The sequence below is a fragment of the Sus scrofa genome, chromosome 6 (genome assembly GCF_054392235.1).
Source record: "Sus scrofa isolate SSC_HxYL_T2T_F1_AM1 chromosome 6, Sscrofa_HxYL_maternal_Yorkshire_Landrace_v2.0, whole genome shotgun sequence".
Taxonomy (NCBI): domain Eukaryota; kingdom Metazoa; phylum Chordata; class Mammalia; order Artiodactyla; family Suidae; genus Sus; species Sus scrofa.
The window spans coordinates 162143653-162167056 of NC_139388.1; the positions used below are offsets into that span (position 1 = coordinate 162143653).

General features: G+C 46.3%; 1 protein-coding gene across 31 annotated transcripts in view; it reads right to left on the reverse strand.

The window, feature by feature from the left end:
- The window catches only part of MROH7 (maestro heat like repeat family member 7), a 69110-nt gene extending 52090 nt beyond the window's left edge, over positions 1 to 17020 (reverse strand). For 9 of the 31 annotated variants that reach the window (XR_014808213.1, XR_014808217.1, XR_014808212.1 and 6 more), the window contains exons 1-3: positions 16777 to 16967; positions 6381 to 6415; positions 4317 to 5631 (exon numbers count right to left, since the gene is read on the reverse strand). Coding sequence is in view for 10 of the 31 variants with exons in the window: in XM_084964986.1 (XP_084821112.1) it covers positions 4317 to 5556 (1240 nt within the window). In the remaining 21 variants the exon portion in view is untranslated. Of the gene's footprint in view, positions 1 to 4316; positions 5632 to 6380; positions 6416 to 16776 lie in introns of all 31 variants that reach the window. The other 22 variants (XM_084964990.1, XM_084964989.1, XM_084965002.1 and 19 more) reach the window with 13 other exon arrangements.
- Between the last annotated feature and the right edge of the window lie 6384 nt (positions 17021 to 23404).

The following is a 23404-nucleotide window of genomic DNA, read 5'->3' on the forward strand; positions in this document are numbered from 1 at the left end:
TTCTACTCCTAAGTATATACCAAAAAGAAATGAAAACACACCCATTTAAAAATTTGCGCATGAATGCTTAGAGTAACATTATTCAAAATAGCCAAAAGCTGGAGTTTCCTTATGGCACAACAGGTTAAAGATTGGTGTTGTTACTGCAATGGTGCCGGTCACTACTGTGGCACCGGATTCAATCCCTGGCCTGGGAATGTCCACATGTCTAAAGAAAGCATGGCCAAAAAAAACCCCAAAACTAAAAACAACACAAATGTCCATCAATTGATGAATGGATAAAATGAATGTGATATATCGATGCAGTGGAATATCATTCAGCGACAAAGGGGAGTGAAGTACATGACACACAGGCTGCAACATGAAGGAGTCTTGAAAACATCTGGGTGTGATAACTAACGGGTTTGGGATTTTTTGGGGGGTGATGAAAATATCCTAAAATTGATCGTGGTGATATTTGCAAATACTGTGTATATTTTAAAGTCATTAAATTGTACACTTTGAGTGACTTTAATGATATGTAAATGTTATCTCAATAAAGCTGTTTTGTTTTTTGTTGTGTTTTGGCCGTGCATGCAGCATATTAAAGTTCCCCGGCTGGGGATCAAACCAAAGCTTCAGCAGTGACCCAAGTTGCTAAAGAGACAACACCAGATCTTTAACCCTCTGTGCCACAGCAGGAACACCAAAAAAGTTGTTTTTTAAAAAAAGATCAACTTGGGAGTTCCCATTGTGGTGCAGTGGAAACAAAACCAACTAGTATCCATGAGGATGTAAGTTCGATCTCTGGCCTTGCTCAGTGGGTCAGGGATCTGGCATTGCTATGAGCTGCACTGTAGGTCACAGGTGAGTCTTAGATCTGGCCTTGCTGTGGCTGTGACATTTGCTCGATCCCCAGCTCAGCACAGTGGGTTAAGGATCTGGTGTTGCCACAGCTGTGGCTTAGGTTGAGACTACAGCTTGGATCTGATCCCTGGCCCAGGAACTCCATATGCTGCAGGACAGCCAAAAATGAGAAAATAACTAACTAACTAACTAACTAAATAAATAAATAAATAAATAAATAAAATCAGATCAACTCCCATAAATAAAGTTCCTCTCCATCATTAGCATCATCAGGACAAAATAAGAATTATATTAGAAATGGATACAAAATTAATACACAGAAACTGACTGTATTTCTATACAGCAAAAGATCAGAAAGAGAAATTAGGGAAACAATCCCATTTACCATCACATCGAAAAGAATAAAATACTTAGGAATAAACCTACCTAAAGAAACAAAAGACCTGAACTCTGAAAACTATAAGATGCTGATGAAAGAAATCAAAGATGACACAAAGAGATGGAAAGACATACCATGCTCTTGGATTGGAAGAATCAATATTATCAAAATGACTATACTACCCAAGGCAACCTACAGATTCAATGCAATCCCTATCAAGTGCCAAGGACATTTTTCACAGAACTTGAACAAAATATTTTAAAATTTGTTTGGAAGCACAAAAGACCCAAAATAGCCAAAGACACTCTGAAAAAGAAAAATAGAGCTGGAGGAATCAGGCTACCTGACTTCACTATACTACAAAGCTACAGTCATCAAAACAGTATGGTACTGGCACAAAGACAGAAATATAGACCAGTGGAACAGGCTAGAATTAAACCCATGTACCTACAGTCAACTAATCTATGACAAAGGAGGCAAGAATACACAATGGAGAAAAGACAGCCCCTTCAATAAGTGGTGCTGGGAAAACTGGACAGCCACATGGAAAAGAATGAAACTAGAACCCTTCCTAACACCATACACAAAACTAAACTCAAAATGGATTAAAGGCCTAAATATAACATCAGATACTGTAAAACTCTTAGAGGAAAACATATGCCAAACACTCTTCGACATAAACCACAATATCTTCTCAGATCCTCCTCCTAGAGTAATGACAATAAAAACAAAAATAAACAAATGGGACTTAATTAAACTTAAAAGTTTCTGCACAGCAAAGGAAACCCTAAACAAAACAAAAAGACAACATGCAGAATGGGAGAAAATCTTTGCAACTGAAGTGACTGACAAGGGATTAATCTCCAAAATTTATAAACACCATCTGAAGCTCAATACCAAAAAAAAAAAAAAAAACCAAACAACCCCATCAAAAAATAGGCAAAAGATCTAAACAGACAATTCTCCAAAGAAGACATGAAAGATCTTCAACATCACTAATTATTAGAGAAATGCAAATCAAAACCACTATGAGCTATCACATACACCAGCCAGAATGGCCATCACCACAAAGTCTACAAACACTAAGTGCTGGAGAGGGTGTGGAGAAAAAGGAACCCTAGTACACTGTTGGTGGGATTGTACATTGGTGCAACCACTGTGGAAAACAGTATGGAGATTCCTCAGGAAACTAAACATAGTTGACTCAGCGATCCCACTCCTGGGCATCTATCCAGAGAAAACCATGACTCGAAAAGACACATGTACTCCAATGTTCATTGCTGCACTATTTTCATAGCCAAGACAGGGAAACAACCTAAATGTCCATCGACAGAGGAGTGGATCAAGAAGATGTGATTTAATGGCTGATATTACTCAGCCACTAAAAGGAGAGAAATAACAGCATTTGCAGCACCATGGATGGACCTAGAAACTATCATGCTAAGTGAAGTCAGTCAAACAGTGAGACACCAACATATGCTTCACTTACGTGTAGAATCTGAAAAAAGGACACAATGAACTTCTTTGCAGAACAGACACTGACTCACAGACATTGAAAAACTTATGGTTTCCAAATGAGACAGGTTGGGGGGTGGGGGGATGCGCTGGGGGTTTGGGATGGAAATGCTATAAAATTGGCTTGTAATGATCGTTGTACAACTATAAATGTAGTAAAATTCATTGAGTAATTAAAAAAGAATTATATTAGAAACTAGGATACAATGAGGTCCTGCTGTAAAGCACAGGGAACTATGTCCAATCACTGTGATAGAACATGATGGAAGGTAATATGAGAAAAAGAATGTATATGTATGTATGACTGGGTCACTTTGCTAGACAGCAGAAATTGACAGAAAACACTGTAAATCAACTATACTTTACTAAAAATAAATACTAAAAAATAAAATAATAAAATTTTGAAAAAGAAAATAGGATACTATTCCTGGTAGCAATAAGAACTACAAAGTACCTAGGAATTAATCTACCCAAAAATGCACTAGGGAGTTCCTGTTGCAGCCCATCAGGTTAAGAACCTGATTAGCATCCATGAGGATGCAGATTTGATCCTTGGCCTCGCTCAGTGGGTTAAGGGTCCCGCCCTGCTGCAAGGTGAAGTGTAGGTCACAGATGTCACTCAGGTCTGGTGTTGGTGTGGCTGTGGCATAGGCCAGCAGCTGCAGCTCAGATTCAATCCCTAGTCTGGAAACTTCCATATGCCACAGGTGCGGCTCTAAAAAAGAAAAAAAAAATGCTCTAGTCTTTTACAGAGAATTTTTAAAATTCTAGTAAAGGACATAGTCTATAGAAAATAAAAGTTGAAAAGATGGATAAATTAAAAACATTCCAATAAAAATGCCAGAAAGAGTTTTAGAGGACCTAGACAAATGTATTTTTAAATTTATATGGAAAAAATGAAAGTATTTTAATAGTTTCTAGGGCATGGTGTGGATGCTGTTGTCCTCAGAATAATTTTGAAGACATTACAGAGGGAGCCTCACTCTATCAGATATGAATGCAAAGCCATGGTATTTTTATTAATTGCCGTATGGTATTAGTGCATGAACAAACAAAATATCTGGATATATAAATAACTGGAAGAAGATCTTTACAACATCAAAAACTAATTAATTTACAGAATTAATTTACAGAACTGCACATCAGAAATGAGACACAGATTCCAGATAGTTCCCCAAAGGTTCACTTAGATGGGGATCTCAAAAACTCATACCTGCCTGCTCCATCAGTCCAACTTGACCTGAGAAGCCAGGTCTGAACTTTACCAAGAAAGAAAGGTAGGTCTTGTTAGTGAGTTGACTTGTAATTTGGACAGAATGAAAGCATTATTATGTGGACATACTGTACTACAGTTAAGAAAATTGAAGCTCAGAGAGATTAAGTAACTTGTCCCAAGTCACACAGCAAGCAGAGGCTGAGCACTAGATCTCTTATGTATAATTAATACGTTCCATGTTATCCATTGTATGCTGTGCCCGTCCTTTCCCCTGTCTCTTCCCTTCCATGTCCTGCAGGTCTGAATAGAGCCCTTCCAGGTCAGTGTCCTCTCCAGGACTGGCACCCTGGCCTTACTCACCCTGAGGGATGCTCTGGAAGGCCGTGGAGTCCTTGTTTGTGGTGTCGCTGGTGGGAAACCCCAGTGGGAAGTGGCCCACCCCGACGCTAGGCATCTCGCTCCAGCTCTCCAGCTCCTCCGCCAGCGGCACCGTGTGGAGGCTGTTGTCCTCAGAACAGTCCTGCTGGCTGCTCAGTGTCAGGGTGGAGGTGTCACTGAAGATGAGGCTGGAGCCCAAGCTCAGAGTCTCATTGGAGCCCAGGATCAGGGTCATGCACGAGGGTGGAGAAAGGGTGGAGCTGGGTCCGTGGGTGCTGGAGTGCAGGCTGATCGCATCACTGGAACCAGGAACCAGGGTCAAGCATGAAGCCTGAGTGACAGTCATGTTCAAGTCAGACCTGGGATTGCCGTTTGCAGCCACGCTGATGGTTCCCTTCGAACTCGTGTTCCAGGCTGCAGCTAAGGCTCTCTTTGAAATGGACCCAGAGAGGTTCTGTGAAACCAAAGTGACGGTCTCCTTCGTGTCTGGGATTAGGGACCCGTGAGAACTTGCAGCTGCAATCAGGTCCACCTTGGAGATGTCTCTTGAGCCCACGCTGAGCAGCTGATTGGAGTCAGGATCCAAAGAAGCGTTTGAGGCTGGAATAAGGAGCGCTTTTGAGCCTGGCCTGGAGATGCTGTGGCCCAGAACAAGGTCTTCTTTTGAATAAGGCCTTTCAAGTGGGTTTGATTCAGGCCTGGAAGGGTTGGAGTTACTCTGACCCAAATCAAAGGGTTTGCCTTCTGAGTTGAAAGCCACCTCAGAATTTGGCCCAGAGTGGTTCCCTGAGCTCAGACCCTTGGCCTCTGTAGAGCCAGGGCTCAGGAGGAGGCTTGAGGCTGCACATAGGGCCCCCTGTGAGGGAGGCCTCGAGACCTGATTGGAATCCAGACCCGGGTCTTCGCCAGAGTGGGCAGCGGTGATCTGGAGGGAGGCTGGAGCCGAGTCCCAGCTCTCATCAGGTCTGGGGGTGTTATCAGACCCCAGGCCAGGGGTCTCCTCTGAGACAGGACTTAGAGTTGGATTAAGATCTGGAACGAGAGCCAAGCCCGGACTCGGGGGTAGATTCAATATAGGAGCAAGGTCCACGTCCGGGTTGGGCCCAGAGATGGGGCCGGAGGCTAAACCTGGGAGTTGAGGACTGGGTGGAGCGGAGTTGAGACTGGGTGTCATATCTGAGTCTTCGAGGGGGGCCAGACTCGCCCCTGGACACAGAGCCATGCCTGGTCTGGAGGTCCCTCAATGCCACTGCCCCTTTTTCTCCAGTAGCCGACTGTCGAGCTCCCTGCAGTGTTCCTGAGGGGGAGAAAAGGCAAACTCAGCCATGGCTCACCTGTGGGCACCCTTCCTGACGTCCAAGATGGTCCGTGACCCTGCCCAGCCCACCTTGCCAGCCTTGGCCTAGGGCTCTCCCACCACCCCCACCGCCACCGCCCCAGGCCAGCCGCACGCCGTGTTTCTCTTCCTTGACCACACCCTGCTCCCTCGCAGCTCGTGGCCCCTAAATGCAGTTCCCTTGGCCTGGAACCTTCTCCTCCTGTCCTTGCCCATCTCATTCCTCCGAGCAAATGATTCATGGCACTTTATTCCAGGGACGGGTTTAGTGGTCTAGCCCCTGCTAGAGATGAGCTCCCCACTGGGGAGGCCTAGGCACATCGTATCCCCCGGGCATCCCCAGCATCTAGCACCATGCCAGGGCCAGGGCAGGAAGTCCACAAACACGAGGCAGATGGGGACACTCTCCCGCCTTAAGGTAGAAAAAGGAAAGGGCGAGCCTCCTTACGTACCCTGCTTCCAGCCAGCCCCTAAGTTGTCAGAAGTACTCTGTGAATGGCTGTAGCACTAGATTCCCAAAGCGGCCTTGGCAGAGCCACCCGCCACCCTTAACAGTTTGCTCTGGATGAGGCAGGCTACCTGGAGGAGCAGGCAGTCATCCAAAAGAGAGCCTGCCTCAACCCAGCAACCTGCTGCTGGGGCAACTCCCCCTACCCCACCACACCCCCACCCTACCCCCAGGCCTGCGGGGAATCCTAGGGACAGCTCACCTGCATGCATGGTGTTCTTAAGCAGGACTGGGCCCCTGGGAGAGGCAGAAGGAGATCAAGTCAGGCAAGGGAGGCTTGTTCAGTACTTACAGAGCAAAGTCTAAGGGCCAGGCATACGTATCTGCTAACCAAATGCCCCTACACATATCCACACAGAGTCCAGAAGTTAGGTATGGTTATTCCATTATATACTAAGGAAGCAGAAGTCAAGGAGAGGAAAGTCATCCAGCCCCCAGGCCCTCAGGCAGCCAAGACCATCTCCTTAGGCCACCCATGGCTTCCCGTTGTCTTCAGGACAGCATCCCCAGTCCTTAGCAAGATGGAAAAAAGGCCTTCCTGTTTCTGGCCCCACCTCCCTTCGCATCCTTCTTGCTCCGCGATACTCCCTCCCTCTCCGCCCGCACCACCACCACCACACCACAACCATTCCAACATCCCTCAACTCCCTTTGAGTTTCTCCAAAGAGTCAGACTCCCAGGTTAAGTCTGGCCTTCCTCGGGTCAGGCTCCCCGCTTCTCCAGCCTCATTCCCTGGCTAACACCTACGACGTCACCCCTGCAGATCTGAGCTTTGATGTTACAGGCCTTCCAGATCTCCCAGGTGAGGTCGACTTGTCCGTTCCCAGGGCATCCTGTCCATTTCCCCTTCCCTGGGAAACACTAGCTGGTTTCCCTACCAGACAGTAAGATCCGTACGAGTCTAGCACAGCACCTGCCACACAGTAGATATTCAATAAGTGAGCCTGAGAGTTCCCATTGTGGTTCAGCAGGTTGCAAACCCAACTAATATCCATGAGGGTGAGGATTCGCTTCCTGGCCTCACTCAGTGGGTTAGGGATCCTGCACTGCTGTGAGCTGTGGTGTAGGTTGCAGATGCGGCTCAGATCTGACATTGCTCTGGCTGTGGTGTAGGCTGGCAGCTACAGCTCTTTTTCAGCCCCTAGCCTGGGAACCTCCATATGCAGCAGGTGCAGTACAAGAAAGAAACAGAGAAAGGAAGGAAGGAAGGAAGGAAGGAAGGAAGGAAGGAAGGAAGGAAGGGAGGGAGGGAGGGAGGAAGGAGAGAAAGGAAAGACAGATAGATATAAATTTTTCTCTGCATTCTTACGGCTTGGCTTTGGGAAAACCAGATTTGGAGTCATGTTGTCCTGGGTTCAAATCACAGGTGGTCCTCTTATTAGCGTTAGTAAACTTGGGCAAGAGACTTTCCCCTCTGGCTCTCATCCTCCATATCTCTAATACATGGTGAGCACAAAGCCTGCCACCCAGGGTGACTGAAGTCTCAGTGTCCGGCAGGGGCCACTTGGCCCACTGAAGGTCATCTCCAGACATTAGTTACTTGTTCTGTCCCTCTCTGCCAGGTACTGTGCGCAGAGAGGAATCAAGTGCTGACAGCCCAGCAGGACCCACCTTCACAAGCAAGCAGTTCATGCACAGCTTTGCAACCTACCTCAGAGCAAGGACGGGTTCACCTACCATTAGCAGCAAAGGGGATATGACCCTGAAGCTAATGAATTTTAAAATTTCAAGGCTCCTTGCTTATACAGTTCCTTTCCAAAGTGACTGCTCTTAATTTTATGTTCACAATTCTGTCTTCTACTTATGCTTTGTTTGTTTGTTTGTTTTGTCTTTTCTAGGGCTGCACCCATGGCATATGGAGGTTCCCAAGGCTAGGGGTCTAACCTGAGCTGTAGCTGCCGGCCTGCGCCAGAGCCACAGCAACACAGGATCCAAGCTGTGTCTGTGACCTACACCACAGCTCACGGCAATGCCGGATACTTAACCCACTGAGTGAGGCCAGGGATCGAACCGGCAACCTCATAGTTCCTAGTCGAATTCGTTTCCGATGAGCTGCAACAGGAACTCCTCTGTCTTCTACTTAAAGATGAGCCTCAAACTTATAAAAAGGCTCAACCCCCGAAAAACCCAGGATCACCCCTGCTGCCTGTGTGCATACTCGCAAATCTGCACATGTACACACATACACACAACACACACACACACACACACGCACGCACCATAGTTAATAAAGGGAGGTATTTTCAACCTGGAAAAATGTGAGTCAGGTACAGCCTATGAGACAGAAAGCCTAACCGGTTCAACCTGTGGAAGGGAATAATCTTTCCCCATCTGACACGGCAGGTGCACAATAGGGGGTCACTAGGCACAAAGCCGTAAGTCTCAACCCTGGCTGACCCTCCTTGATCCATGAGAAAAGAGACGATCTTCCCCCCTTTCTCCTGTTCCCTCAGTCCTCCTCCTCCACCCTGCAACAGACAGGCAAGGCTTCAGCCCGACAGTGACAGGGCAGCCCACACCTTCACCTCCACCAAGAGGATGTTGTGTATGGGGAAGAGTGTGCATGGTTGTTGAGGGCCTGGGGTGAGACCCAAGGAGCTAAAGGAGGTTACCACATAGTTGGCCTTGGCCCCCAAGCCCGGGGGCCCCAAATGAGGAGGATAGAGGATGGCCCTAAAACACTTTGTCCAGTCAAAGACTAAGGAATCATGGACTGAATCCTTACTCTCACCTCCACTTCTATGAACCCTTCTAGGCCCTAGACAAGGGTTCTGGAGCTCTCGGGAGGAGGAACTCTCAGTGGACCTTCTGGGTCCTCATGAAGAACGTGATGATCAGATATATGGGCCTGAAATGTGTTAGGGGCTCATGTGAATATGCGTGTCCCACCCCACACACACAAACACACAGACACACTCTGGCATTGAGGTATCTCAGACCTAGAGAATCCAAAACAGAATTTGCCATCTTCCCCCTAAATTCGACCTTCATATTCTCTTCCATTGTAAGGAATTGGCACAAGTACCCAAGCCAGAAACAGTATCAGCATTGACTACTCTCTCCTGCACTTGCTGAGTCCAAATTTGGCCAAGTTTTGCTAAGTCTGGCTACAGAAAATCTTCCAAATACCTCCCCGTATCTCTGTCATCACTGCTAAACCCTAGTCCAGCTCCCATTGGTTTGGGGTTTGGTCTTGGAACTGCCCTCTCAGCAATGATCCCTGTATATAAGGACAGCTCCCAGCAAACCATTTTCCAAGTTGAGCCTCAAGTATCTTCCTTTGAAATTACGTTCAAAAGTATGATACCAGGAGTTTCTGTCGTGGCGCAGTGGAACCAAATCCAACTAGGAACCATGAGGTTGCAGGTTTGATCCCTGGCCTCAGTCAGTGGGTCAGGGATCTGGTGTTGCCGTGAACTGTGGTGCAGGTTGTAGACACAGCTTGGATCCTGCATTGCTGTGGTTGTGGCACAGACTGGCAGCTGTAGCTATGATTTGACCCCTAGCCTGGGAACCTCCATATGCCATGGGTGCAGCCCTAAAAAGCAATAAATAGATAAATAATATAAGTTAAAAAAACTAAACAAAACAAAAAATATTATGTTACCAGCAAGGGGATAGACATATGGACCAATGGAGTGGAATTGAGAGTCCAGAGAAAACAAGCCACACAACTATGGTCAATTGATTTTTGTTTTGTTTTGTTTGTTTTGGCTACACTGGCAGGGGATGTAGAAGTTGCTGAGCCAGGAATCAAACCCATGCCACAGGAGCAACCCAAGCCTTTGCAGTGACAATGCCATATCCTTAACTCACTGCACCATAAAAGTACTCCTACAGTCAACTGATCCTTGACAAAGATGCCAACCCCATTAAGTGGGGAAAGAATAGTATCTTCAACAAATGGTGGTGAAACAACTGGAAATCAACATGCAAAAGAATAAATTTGGACCCCCTTCACACTAGATACAGAAGTTAATGCAAAATGGATTAAAGATCTAAATATAAGAGTTAAAATTATAAAACTTAGAAGAAAACATGGGAATAAAAATCTTAGGACCTTGAATTTGGCAATGATTTCTCAGATATGACACCAAAAACATAAACAACAGAAGAAAAAATAGGTAAATTGGACCTGGCAAAATTTAAAATCTGTGCATCAGAAGATACTATTAGTGAGAAGATGACCTACAGAATGGAAGAAAATATGTGTAAAACATATGGCTGGTAAGAGTCTAGTACCAAGGAGTCCCAGGGCAGCTGGTTAAGGATTCTGCATTGCCACAGCTGTGGCATAGGTTACAACTGTGGCTTGGATTCAATCCCTGGCCCAGGAACTTCCATGTGCCGGGGTACAGGCACAAAAAAAAAAAAAAAAAAAAGCAGAAAGAAAAAAAAAGCAGGGAGTTCCGTTGTGGCTTAGCAGCAACAAACCCAATTAGTATTCATGAGGATGCAGGTTCAATTCCAGGCCTCACTCAGTGGGTTAAGGAACTAATGTTGCCATGAGGTGTGGTGTAAGTCGCAGACAAAGCTCGGATCTGGTGTTGCTGCGGCTGTGGCGTAGGCCAGCAGCTACAGCTCTGATTTGACCCCTAGGCTTGGAACTTCCATATGCCACAAGTGCTGCCCTAAAAACACCAAAAAAAAAAAAAAAAAAAGAAGAAGAATATTAAAGCAGAGGGAAAGAGGTTGTCAGGGGCAGATGAAAGGACAGAATAGGAAGAGACTATTTAAACTATATAGAGTTTCCAACCTAAATGTCCATCGACAGATGATTGGATTAAGAAGATGTGGTATATATACAAAATGAAATACTATTCAGCCATAAAAAAGAACAAAATAATGCCATTTGCAGCAACACGGATGGAACTAGAGACTCTCATACTAAGTGAAGTAAGTCAGAAAGAGAGAAAGACAAATACCGTATGATATCACTTATATCTGGAATCAAATATACGGCACCTATGAACTTTCCACAGAAAAGAAAATCATGGACATGGAGAACATGTGGTTGCCACATGTGGTTGTGGCAAGGGGAGGGGGAGGGAGTGGGATGGACTGGGAATTTGGGGTTAATAGATGCAAACTATTGCCTTTGGAATGGATTAGCAATGAGATCCTGCTGTACAGCACTGGGAACTATGACTAGTCCCTTATGATGGAACCTGATAATGGGAGAAAAAAGAATGTAGACATGTATGTGTGACTGGGTCACCTTGATGTACAGTAGAAAATTGACAGAACATCGTAAACCAGCAATAATGGAAAAAATAAAAATCATTATAAATGGAAAATAAATAAACTATATAGAGTTTCCTTTTGAGAGACAAAAGTGCTCCAGAACAAGATAATATGACTATTGTACAATATTATGAAAGTACTAAGTGTCACTAACAGTAAATTTTATGCCGTATATATTTTAATCACAATTTTTTAAATGCATGTAATAGACTAGAAGGTGTAGACTCACTCTTCCTTGCTCCTCTCTTCTAACTACAACTAAATATCCTGGAAATAATTCAACAGACAACCAAAAAAGAACTCTGAAATCTAAAAAGAGCTGGTGGGCTAGCAAGGAATCTTGGGACTAGAGGAATGACATGGTAGTAAGTTCTCCAGGGTTTTCTTTTTATCTCCCGCATATCCCTGACTGGGATCTGGGTAACACTAATCTGTCAAGAGTGTGTACACACACATGCAAGAAAAGAAAAGCCTGGAGTTCTGGTTGTGGCACAAAGGAAATGAATCCGACTAGGAATCATGAGGTTGCAGGTTCAATCCCTGGCCTCACTCAGTAGGTTAAGGATCTGGCGTTGCTGTGGCTGTGGTGTAGGCCAGCAGCTATAGCTCTGATTCGACCCCTAGCCTGGGAACCTCCATATGCCATGGGTGCGGCCCTAAAAAGCAAAAGAAAGAAAGGAAGGAAGGAAGGAAGGAAGAAAAGCCTACTCTCTCTGGCCAAGGGTCCAGAAAAGGGGAAGTCCAACACAGGGGGAGCCCTGGGGGAAGCCCTAGTCCCTACTCCATACCCAGGGCAGTGGCAGTAGCAGGGTCAGCAGATCCTGCATCTTGGGCCCTCCGCCTAATCCCAAAACACTTACTAGGGTCCACAACTTCTGGCCCCCCAGTCACAACTGTTGGCCCAGAGAAGCACCTTATTCCTCTGCAGGCAACACCAGCAGGAATAAACAAGAGCCTCAACAGTACTGGAAGAACAAAGCAGACTAGTGCTCTGAAAACTATCACTGGGGAATTCCCACTGTGGTACAGTGTAGCAGCTCAGGTCACTGTGAAGGCACAGGTGAGATCCCCAGCCCAGTGTAGTAGGTTAAAGGATCCGGCATTGCCATAGCTATATACAGGTTGCAGTTGCAGCTTGGATTCAATCCCTGGCCCTAGAACTTCCATATGATGTGGGTGTAATCATAAAAACAAACAAACAAACAAAACTACCCTTGGAACTACAGTCAACAAAAGTAGGACAGAACCTACAATCCAAACCTTAACCAGTTGACTTTCTGCTAAAAGAGAAGAATTAAATAGGATCAAGAATCTCTGAACATGATATCCAAAATGTCAATTATAAAATAAAAAATGATTTGTCATACGAAAAGTAGGAAAATTTCATCTTGAGAAAAGATAGCTGACATAAACACTGAGATGAATTAGGTGTCAGAATTTGTGATAATGATTTTAGAGCACTCATCATAAAAATACTTCAACAACCAGAGTCTCTATGTAGCTCAGGGATTTAAAGATCCAACATTGTCATTGCAGTAGCTTGGGTGGCTGCTGTGGCATGGACTTCATCCCTGGGAACTTTTGCATGCCATAGGCATAGCCAGAAAAAAAGAAAACAATAAATTCTAAATCTTTCTGAAACAAATGAAAAAAAAATTCAACAAAGAAATTGAAGTTATTAGAAATACAATAATCAAGAGTTCCTGTTGTGGCTCAGTGGAAACAAACCCAATTGGTATCCATGAGGATGCAGGTTTGATCCCTGGCCTCATTCAGTGGGTTAAGGATCTGGCATTGCCATGAGCTTTGGTGTAGGTCGCAGGTGTGGCTCGGATCCCATGTTGTTGTGTCTGTGGTGTAGGCCAGCAGCTGCAGCTCTGATCTGATCCTTAGCCTGAGAAATTCTGTATACCAAGGGTGCAGCCCTAAAGAGAAAAAAAAATACAATAACCAAATTTAAATAGAAAATATTTAATTTCCCAGGCTAGGGGTCGAATCTGAGCTGCAGCTGTGGCCTACACCACAGCCACAACAACACAATGTCTGTGCCACATCGGCACCCTACACCACAATTCACGGCAACACTGGATCCTTAAGCCACTGAGTAAGGCCAGGGATCGAATCTTCATCCTTATGGATACTAGTTGGATTCTTAACTAGCTGAGCCACAATGGGAACTCCTAAATAGAAATTATTTTTAAGTCACAATAACTGAAAAAAAAAAAATTCAAACTTGCTAGATGAGCTCAATAGTAAACTGGAGATGACAGAGGAATGAACTTCAGCCAGACTAATAAAATTTACTTCATCTGAAAACAGAGACATGATAAACTAGAAAAAAAAAAGTGAACAGATCCTCAGGGATCTATGGAACAGAACAAAATATCTGACATTAGTATCATCAGAGTTCCATAAGGGGAAGAGAAAAATACTGAAAAATATTCAAAGTAGTAATGGCTGAAAACTTCCTAAACTTAGGAAAGACAAACATATGGATTCAGGAAGCTGAGAAAATCCCAAATGGAACAAACCCAAAGATATCCATCCCAGAAGACATCATGATTAAATTTCTGAAAACGAAAAGCAATGGAAATAAATCTTAAAAGCAACCTGAGAGTCTGCCCTAGGAAAACACTAATTAGAAGGAAAGTAGATGTCTTATCTGAAGCCACAGTGGCCAGAGAGCAGTGGCACATATTTTTCAAGTGCTGAAAGAAAGGAATTGTTAACCATACATTCAATAACTGACAAAACTATCCTTTAGGGATGAAGGAGAAATAAGGATGCATGGAATGCATGCAAATTCAACCATGCCATTCTCCTCCTAGAACTCGTCCATGACTTTGTACGGCTTTTTAGTTTGTGGGGTGGCGGTAGAGTTTATGTTTTGTAAAAAGACAGATGTTCAGGCCCCACCCTCAGAAATTCTACTTTGCTGCTCCGAAGTAATCCAGGAATCAGTGTTTTCTCAAAACTCTCCCCCTGCTGCGCCTCCCCAAAATGATGACCACAGAGCTGGGGGACAGGCCACAAGGGAAGACAGCCTGATCTGTAGTCTGATGTCTACATTTCTTTGATCAGGACCCTCAGCCCACAGGCTTCAGTGCTCCTCCCTGTCCCCAGCTACATCCACCCCTTCCTCAGCCCTGCCCTTGAGCCACTTGCAATTTCTCCTACTGCTTCAAATGTGCTGGCATCCCTCTTAACATGGGGCCTTTGCAAATACTCTTTCCTCTTCCCATCAACTTCCCAAAGACAACCCACCTAAACCTCCATCACTTCCCCTGCCTAATGTCTAGTCACATTTCAGGTGCCAGCTTAGGTGTCCTTTCCTCCAGGAAGTCTTCTTGGAACCCTTAAATGTGGGCAAGGTGCCCTCATGTGATCACCTTGTATCAGAGGATTGCTCTATTTCTTTTTCTTTTCTTTTTGTCTTTTTGCCATTTTGGGGGCTGCTTCCGCAGCACATGGAGGTTCCCAGGCTAGGGGTCGAATCGGAGCCGTAGCCGCCAGCCTACACCACAGCCGCAGCAATGCTGGATCCGAGTCGCGTCTGCAACCTACACCACAGCTCATGGCAATGCCAGATCCTTAACCTACTGAGCAAGGCCAGGGATCGAACCCACAACCTCATGGTTCCTAGTCAGATTTGTTAACCAGTGAGCCACGATGGGAACTCCTTGCTCTATTTACTTTAGAAAGAACTTAGTGTCTGTCTGTTACCTCTGTTTTCCCAGCACATGGCACAGAGCCTAACACACAGAGAAGGTGCAGAAACATGGAGTAAGGGAATGAATGAATGATAATTCTTCAAGACAGGTATCATTATCCTCATTTACTGAAAAGTTAATTTAGTCACTCAGGAACATAAACTGATTTTTACAAAGCTCTCAGCAAGTGGTAGAAGAAGGATTCAAACCTAGGTACTCAGGAGTTCCCGTCGTGGCTCAGTGGAAATGAATCTGACCAGTATTTATGAGGATGCAGGTTCTATCCCTGGCCTCGCTCAGTGAGTTAAGGATCCGGCATTGCCATGAGTTGTGGTGTAGGTTGCAGTCATAGCTCAGATCTTACGTTGCCATGGCTGTGGTGTAGGCCAATAACTGTAGCTCTGATTCAACCCCTAGCCTGGGAACCTCCATATGCTGTGGGTGCAGCCCTAAAGAGACAAACAAACAAACAAACCCTAGGTATTCTTAGCTCACAATTTCCCTACAAGACCCCAGAGATTCTCGAGGTATGAATCACTCAGAGAAGCCACATTTTCCCATTTCTCATTCCCCATTCCCTTTGCCACTGTTTTTTTGTTTGTTTGTTTGGTTGGTTGGTTGGTTTGGTTTTGGTCTTTTTAGGGCCACAGCCACAGCATATAGAATTTCCCAGGCTAGGGGTCGAATCGGAGCTGTGGCCATAGCAATGCCAGATCTGAGCTGCGTCTGCAACCTATACCACAGCTCACAGTAGTGCCGGATCTTTAACCCACTGAGTGAGGCCAGGGATCGAACCTGTGTCCTCATGGATCCTAGGCAGATGTGTTTCCCCTGAGCTACAACGGGAACCTCCCCTTTGTCACTCTTAGGCCTCTAAACTAGAGGAGAAGCACAGTGAAAACCACACACCCCTCTGGATACCCAGCTATAACGCACACACCCAGGGCTTTGGGGTCAGTTAGACCTGCATTCAAAACCTGCTCTGTCTCTTACCAAAGGTGAAGCCTGGCCAGGAAGTCTCCCCACACTGTGCGTCTATCTTAATATTCAATCCACAAGGTAAGTGCAGCAAATAAAATAGGATAATGGAGGAGTTCCCATCGTGGCTCAGTGGTTAACGAATCCGACTAGGAACCATGAAGTTGCGGTTTGATCCCTGGCCTTGCTCAGTGGGTTAAGGATCCGGTGTTGCCATGAGCTGTGGTGTAGGTCGCAGACATGGCTTGGATCCTGCGTTGCTGTGGCTCTGGTGTAGGCCAGCAGCTACAGCTCCCATTGGACCCCTAGCCTGGGAACCTCCATATGCCGCGGGAGCAGCCCTAGAAAAGGCAAAAAGACAAAGAAAAAAAAAAAAGATAATGCACAGTGATGATCACAGAGCCTGGCCCCCAAGAGTTTCCCAGTCCATGTCCATCCTCACTGTCCCTTCCTTCCTCTGGGTCGGGGGTCTTGAGAAAAAGACCAAGTCTGGCTTTTAGGTTCTCTGCCTCCTCTTCCCCTAGTCTATGCTATACCCTCCCTGTGTCTTCTCACGTTCCCTCTGCTCCCCAGGACACCCCCACCCCACCACCTTCTCAGAACTTGATAGCCTAAATTCCTTTGTCCCCGAGCCTTAAGCTGCTGATGTAAAGTTCAATGCGTTACCTCCACCTGGGGCATCCACATGGTAACAGAAAATTCAGTCTTAAGTCAAAGATATGAAGCTCTAACTGTGGAATTACAGCCAGAGGGGGGGAAAGACCTTTACCCGGGGGGGGGGGGGTCAAGGTGGTAACTGCCTTGTGGAGGCTGCCCCCACCCCTGGGACTTTCTCAGAGCCACCCCACAGCTTACCTAGGCTCCCCCCATCTCGGGCAGTGTTACGGTCTTTGTGAGGTCACCATGACTCAGAATTCCCAGCCTATGAGGCCCCTTCTCATGCCTACACAGTGGGAAGAACAGGGAGGCGTCCTTTCAAAAGAGGAGCTATCTTCAGACCCTCCACCATGGCCTGGAAATAACCTCGCTCAAATGAAGACTGACCCCCTTGCCCGCATTCCAGCCTCCCCATCAAGCCCTTCACCCTGAGACATCATGCTTCCATTTATCTTGGGTGACAGATTCGAGGAACACTGCAAGTCTGGGGCGCAACAGACCTAAGATGTGAATCCCCTTTGTAATCCGATGGCCTGTAATGAGGAAACCCGCAGAGGGAAAAGACTGGCCCAAGGTCATGAGCAAGGGCACTGCCTGTGTCCTTTGTCTCTTCCCTGCTCCACCCTCCCTCCACAGGCACAGGTAACAGTGTGGAGCAGGGCAGGAAGGAGGGCCGGGCCAGGATACCCAGGAGGTGAAACTTGGCCTTTTTTTTTTTCTTTCTTTTTTAGGGCCATACCTACTGCATACAGAAGAAGTTCCCAGGCTAGGGGTCAAATTGGAGCTGTAGCTGCCAGCCAACACCTCAGCCACAGCAACGCTGGATCTGAGCTGTGTCTGTGACCTACACCACAGCTCACAGCAATGCTGGATCCTTGACCCACTGAGCAAGATCAGGGATCAAACCTGCATCCTCAAGGATACTGGTTGAGTTCATTACTGCTGGAGCCACAATGGGAACTCCCTGAAACCTGGATTCTGTGATAAGGAAATGAAGACATTATCTTCTTAAAGAAAAGCTGTTTAACATGAGCAATAACTAAGCTAATTAAGGTAACAGTCAAGGAACTGTGCACAAAGCTGGATCCCCGCTTACCCAGATCATTAAATCCTAGGATAGTCTGTGTACATCCTGTGAGGTTTTGAGCACTGTAGCCCAGAAACCTGCCTCGTCACAAGCCGTCCCCACCCGGGGATTCCCTCTGTCTACCTGGGATCTTGCCTTTTCTGCCCCACCCCTGGCCCCCTGGTCCAGCTCCTGGGCCTGCACCTCCCGCTCCCTCTACTGCTTAGGCGCCTCCACCTCTTTCTTTCCCTGGCCTCTCAGTGCAGCCTCTCCTTAAAAATCCTTCCAGCAAACTTGCTTTTCTCCCCGCAGCCCCTCACTCCCCCTTTAGCTGCAGTGACAAGAACCTCCCCCCTTTTTTATGGCTGCACCCATGGCATATTAAATCTGAGCCACAGCTGTGACCTGTGCACAGCTGCAGCAATGCCATCTCCTTAACCACCATGCCACAGCGGGAACTCTGACCTTTTTTTTTTTTTTTCCATCTTTTAAGGGCCTCTCCTGCAGCATATGGAGGTTCCCAGGCTGGGGTCAAATCAGAGATGCAGCTGCCAGCCACAGCCACAGCCACAGCAATGCTGGATCCGAGCCGCGTCTGTGACCTACACCACAGCTCACGGCAACACTGGATCCCTAACCCACTGAGTGAGGCCAGGGATCAACCCTCATGGTTCCTAGTTGGATTTTTTTTTTTTTTTTAAGGAACCCTTTTTTGACTCCTCCCCTGGCCTCATGCACCCAATTACCCACCAAGTCCTCCTGTCTCTGTTCTTTTTTTGTTTTTGTTTTTGTTTTTGTCTTTTTGCCTTTTCTGGGGCCGTTCCCACAGCATTGGAGGTTCCCAGGCTGGGGGTCTAATCAGAGCTGTAGCTGCGGGCCTCTGCCACAGCCATAGCCACAGCAACTCGGGATCCAAGCCGTGTCTGCGACCCACACCACAGCTCACAGCAACGCTGGATCCTTAACCCACTGAGCGAGGCCAGGGATCGAACCCACAACCTCATGGTTCCTAGTCGGATTCATTAACCACTGAGCCATGACGGGAACTCCAATCCTCCTGTCTCTGAATCCATCCTGTCCCTCCAACTCCATGCTTTCCATCCTGGGTGAGGTCCTCCTTTTCAGAAGCCCAGATTCTGATCAGTCTTCTCAATAATGTCCTGCAGGACAGGCTCTCCCCACTGCCAGCTACCTCCATCCTGCAGCCAGGAAGCACCCCTGACAACTCATTTCCCCCTTAACACCTCCCACTGCCCACGAAGTCAGGTCCACGCTCCTCGGTCTGGCATTGAGGCCCCTTTACAGTCTGCCTTTGCCTGCCTGTCCACCTTGTTTCTGCTCCATTTTTCAATGTGTTAAATGTGTCCCAAAGCACCACATATATATATACACGGAAAATTGCACGTGCCATGTCCCTTGTGATGAATCTTCATGGAGTGAACACCCACTGGCACCCAGATTTAGAACACACCCAGGACCCCAGAAACCCCCAGTCACTATCTTCCCAACCAAGGGGAACCACTATTCTGACTTCTAACAGTACCATTTAGACTTGCCCTTTTCTCTATATAAATGGAATTACATAGCACAGACTATTTTGCTGCCGGCTTCTTGGGTTCAATATTAAGTTTGTGAGATTTTTACATATTTTCGCACATGGCAGTTGCTCCTTCTCTCAGTGTTGGCCCCCCTCTGGTCTCCTCCTGCTTCCAATCTCTCGCCATCGCCTTCGGGTAGTTGTTCTTATATATTGTGTCCAGAGTTCATAATTTTTACCTCTAGGAGGGTCGGTCTCATAGGAGACCTTGCCAACATCAGAAGTAGAATTTCTCCTTTTTAATCTTATTTTTCTCTTTTTTGTCCTTTCTTTAGGATTATTTACCTTCCTTTTCTTGCTCCTTTTTTCCCCTTTTTCTTTTTTCTGCCTCACCCATGGCCTGAAGAAATTCCTGGGCCAGGGATCGAATCCTAGCCACAGCTATTAACGAGGGGCGAAGCATTGACTACACTGGATCCTTACCCCACTGAGTCAGGAGGAAATCCCTACTCTAGCCTTTTTTTTGGGGGGGGGTGTCTTTTTTGCAGCATTTGGAGTTTCCCAGATTAGGGGTCAAATCAGAGCCATAGCCACCAGCCTACACCACAGCCACAGCAAAGCCAGATCCAAGCCGCATCCGTGATCTATGCCACAGCTTGCAGCAATGCCACCAGATCTTTTACCCCATGAGCAAGGCCAGGGATCTAACCCACATCCTCATGGATACTAGTCACATTCTTAACCCACTGAGCCACAATGGCAACTCCTGCTCTAGCCATTTCAGCAGGCATGCTTTACACAGAAAAATCTAAAATGAAGTAATGCTATTATCCTCCTTCAGAAAAATCAAAAACCAAAAGACACAAGGACCTTAGAAGAGTTAATGCTAATCAGTCAACTAATATACTATTGTTATACTTTATTTTGGGTCTGTTCTGTTTTTTAACTCCTATCAATTAAACATCATTGTTTTATGCAATTTGAGTTTGTTTCAATTTAACCACTATCTCACCAATATTTTGGCTGACCACATAACAGAGCAGGAACACATGGGCTTCTAGAGGCAGACCCTCCCCCTCCATGTCCTCCACCTGTCTACTGTTTGTAGAAAAACTTTAGCTTCCCAGGCTTCTCTGAGTTCCCATGAATAAATTTAATCAGAGAAGTGAGAAAATGCAGAAGAAAAGGAAAAAACCGTCCAGACAAAAAATAAGTTTAGCCATTAGACAAAGTCAAGGACCCTTAGTTCCTTCTCAAGGGCTGTAGATAATATTCTGAGCCATATCTTTGAGCTGCAGATGCTAAAACCCCCACGAGGTGGAAGAAGCTAACGTATGCTGCCCTCAAGCAGGTACATCCCCCATCTTTTGCCACCAGCAGGTTGATGATATTGACTGCGATGACCTCACCGCCAACCAATCAGAAGAATGTCCACAAGCTGGCCGGGCACCCCACAACCCCCTTCCTTCACCCTCTCTTTATTTATTTTAGTCTTTTTAGGGCCACACTGAAGGCATATGAAGGTTCCCAGGCTAGGGGGTGAATGGGACCTGAGGCTACCGGCTTACACCACAGCCCACAGCAACAAGAGCTCCTTAACCCACTGAGCGAGGCCAGGGGTCAAACGGGTGTCCTCATGGGTACTAGCCAGATTTGTTTCATGCTGAGTCACAAAGGGAACTCCCACCATGTCTTTAAAAACCTTTCCCTGAAAGCCATCAGGGAGTTCAGATCTTTCACGTACTAGCTGCCTGAACTCTGCTTGGCGCCTGCAATAAACGCTACAGTTTCTCCCCCACAACCCTGTGTCAGCAGAGTGGCTTTATTGCACGTAGGTGGGTGAGTGGACCCCAGTTTGTTTCGGTAAAAACTGTTTTTAATTTAATCCCCAACCTTCCATCTGGGATCAATTTCCTTCTGCCTGAAAAAGAACCTTTATAAATTCCTTAATAAGAGTGTATACTAGTGATAGGCTCTTTTACTTTTTGTTTTCAGAAAACTATTTTATTGGAGTTCCCGTCGGGACTCAGCAGGAACTAATCTGACTAGCAACCATGAGGATACAGGTTCGATCCCTGGCCTTGCTCAGTGAGTTAAGGATCCGATATTGCTGTCAGCTGTGCTGTAGGTCACAGACAGGCTTGGATCCTGCGTTGCTATGGCTGTGGTGTAGGCTGGCAGCTACAGCTCTGACTCGACCTTTAGCCTGGTATGGCCCTAAAAGGACAAAAAAAAAAAAAAAAAACTATTTTATCCTCATTCATGAAAATATTTTCAGGAGTTCCCTCTGTGGTGCAGTGGGTTAAGTATCCAGTGTTTCAGTGCAGTGGCTCTGGTTGCTGCTGTGGGGCGGGTTCAGCCCCTGGCCTAGGAGCTTCCCCGTGCCACAGGCGTGGCCCCCCAAAAAAGAAAATATTTTCACTTTATGTAAAATTCTAGGCTGTCTGTTATTTTATCTTAATATATCAAAGTTAATATCCCGCTGCCTTCTGGCTCCCATTGGCATTTCTCATTCATCACCCCACTGGAATCATTCCCCAGGATCACTTCCTACCATCTCCTCCTACAGTTTCTGCTTTAGCAGCACTGGTTTCCCCAAACTCACAATATCTTTCTTGCCTTTGTACCTTTTCTCATGCTGTCCCTTCCATCCAGAATTCTAATTCCTTCCCGTTCCTCCTAATTTCATTCGGCATAACTCCTTCTCATCTGTCAAAACCCAGAGGTATCTTCTCTAGGAAGTCTGCCATGAGCCCATCCCCGTGGCTTGGTTAGGATTTTCTCCTCTGCTCTTGCAGCACAGATCAGAACCTTCTGGCAGTGTGCTATAAACTTCTGGTTACCTCCTCATTTCCATCATTAAACAAAGAATGCTTCAAGAATTCTTTAGGAGCAGAGACCATGTCTTAGCATCTTGGCATGCCTGGTGCTGGAGGCCTGGTCCATACTTTGTATCGAAGGTCTTTAGCAAGTATTTGCTAATGAAATGAGTCTTTTTTTTTTTGGTCTTTTGTCCTTTTAGGGCCACACCCTCAGCCTGTGGAGGTTCCCAGGCTAGGGGTCTAATCGGAGCTGCAGCTGCCAGCCACAGCAACACTAGATCCTTAACCCACTGAGCGAGGCCAGGGATCGAACCCGTGACCCCATGGTTCCTAGTCAGATTGGTTTCCGCTGCACCATGATGGGAACTCCAAGAAATGAGTCTTATTCTTTTTTTTTTTTTTTTTTTTCCCACTGTACAGCAAGGGGGTCAGGTTATCCTTAGATGTATACATTGCAGTTACAGTTTTTTCCCCCACCCTTTCTTCTGTTGCGACATGAGTATCTAGACATAGTTCTCAAAGAGTCTTATTCTTACTCTGGCCTCCTCTGCCTCAGTCTATGCTCTGTGCCTCAACAGTCTGATCTCTCCACTGCGGCTTTGCCTTTGAGGACATTGCCCAGTTGAAAGCCTTGTCCTCCGTCTTCATTCGCTGCCTTCTCTGGAGCATCTGCTATGCACATTTTTTTTTTAGGGGCAACACCTGAAGCTTATGGAAGTTCCCAAGCTAAGGGTTTTATCAGAACTGCAGCTACTGGCCTACACCACAGCCACAGCCAAGCCGGACCCGAGACACACAGATTGGGACAATGCTGAATCCTTAACACACCCAGCGAGGCCAGGGATCGAACCTACATATTTATGGATACTAGTGGGGTTCTTAACCCGGCTGAGCCGCAGGGGAACTCCCTTGCTATGCAATTTAAGATTTTTTTTTTAAGGGCCACACCTGAGGCATATGGAAATTCCCAGGCTGGGGATCAAATCGGAGTTGCAGCTGTCAGCCTACGCCACAGCCCCAGCAACTGGGGATCTGAGCTGCTTCTGTGACCTACACCACAGCTCACAGCAACACCGCATCCTTAACCCACTGAGCGGGCCAGGGGTCAAACCCACTTCCTCATGTATGTTAGTCAGGTTCGTTACCACTGAGCCACAACGGGAACTCCAGGCTTAAGACTTTCGTAAGTCTTTCTCCCTCCTTGGCCCCTGG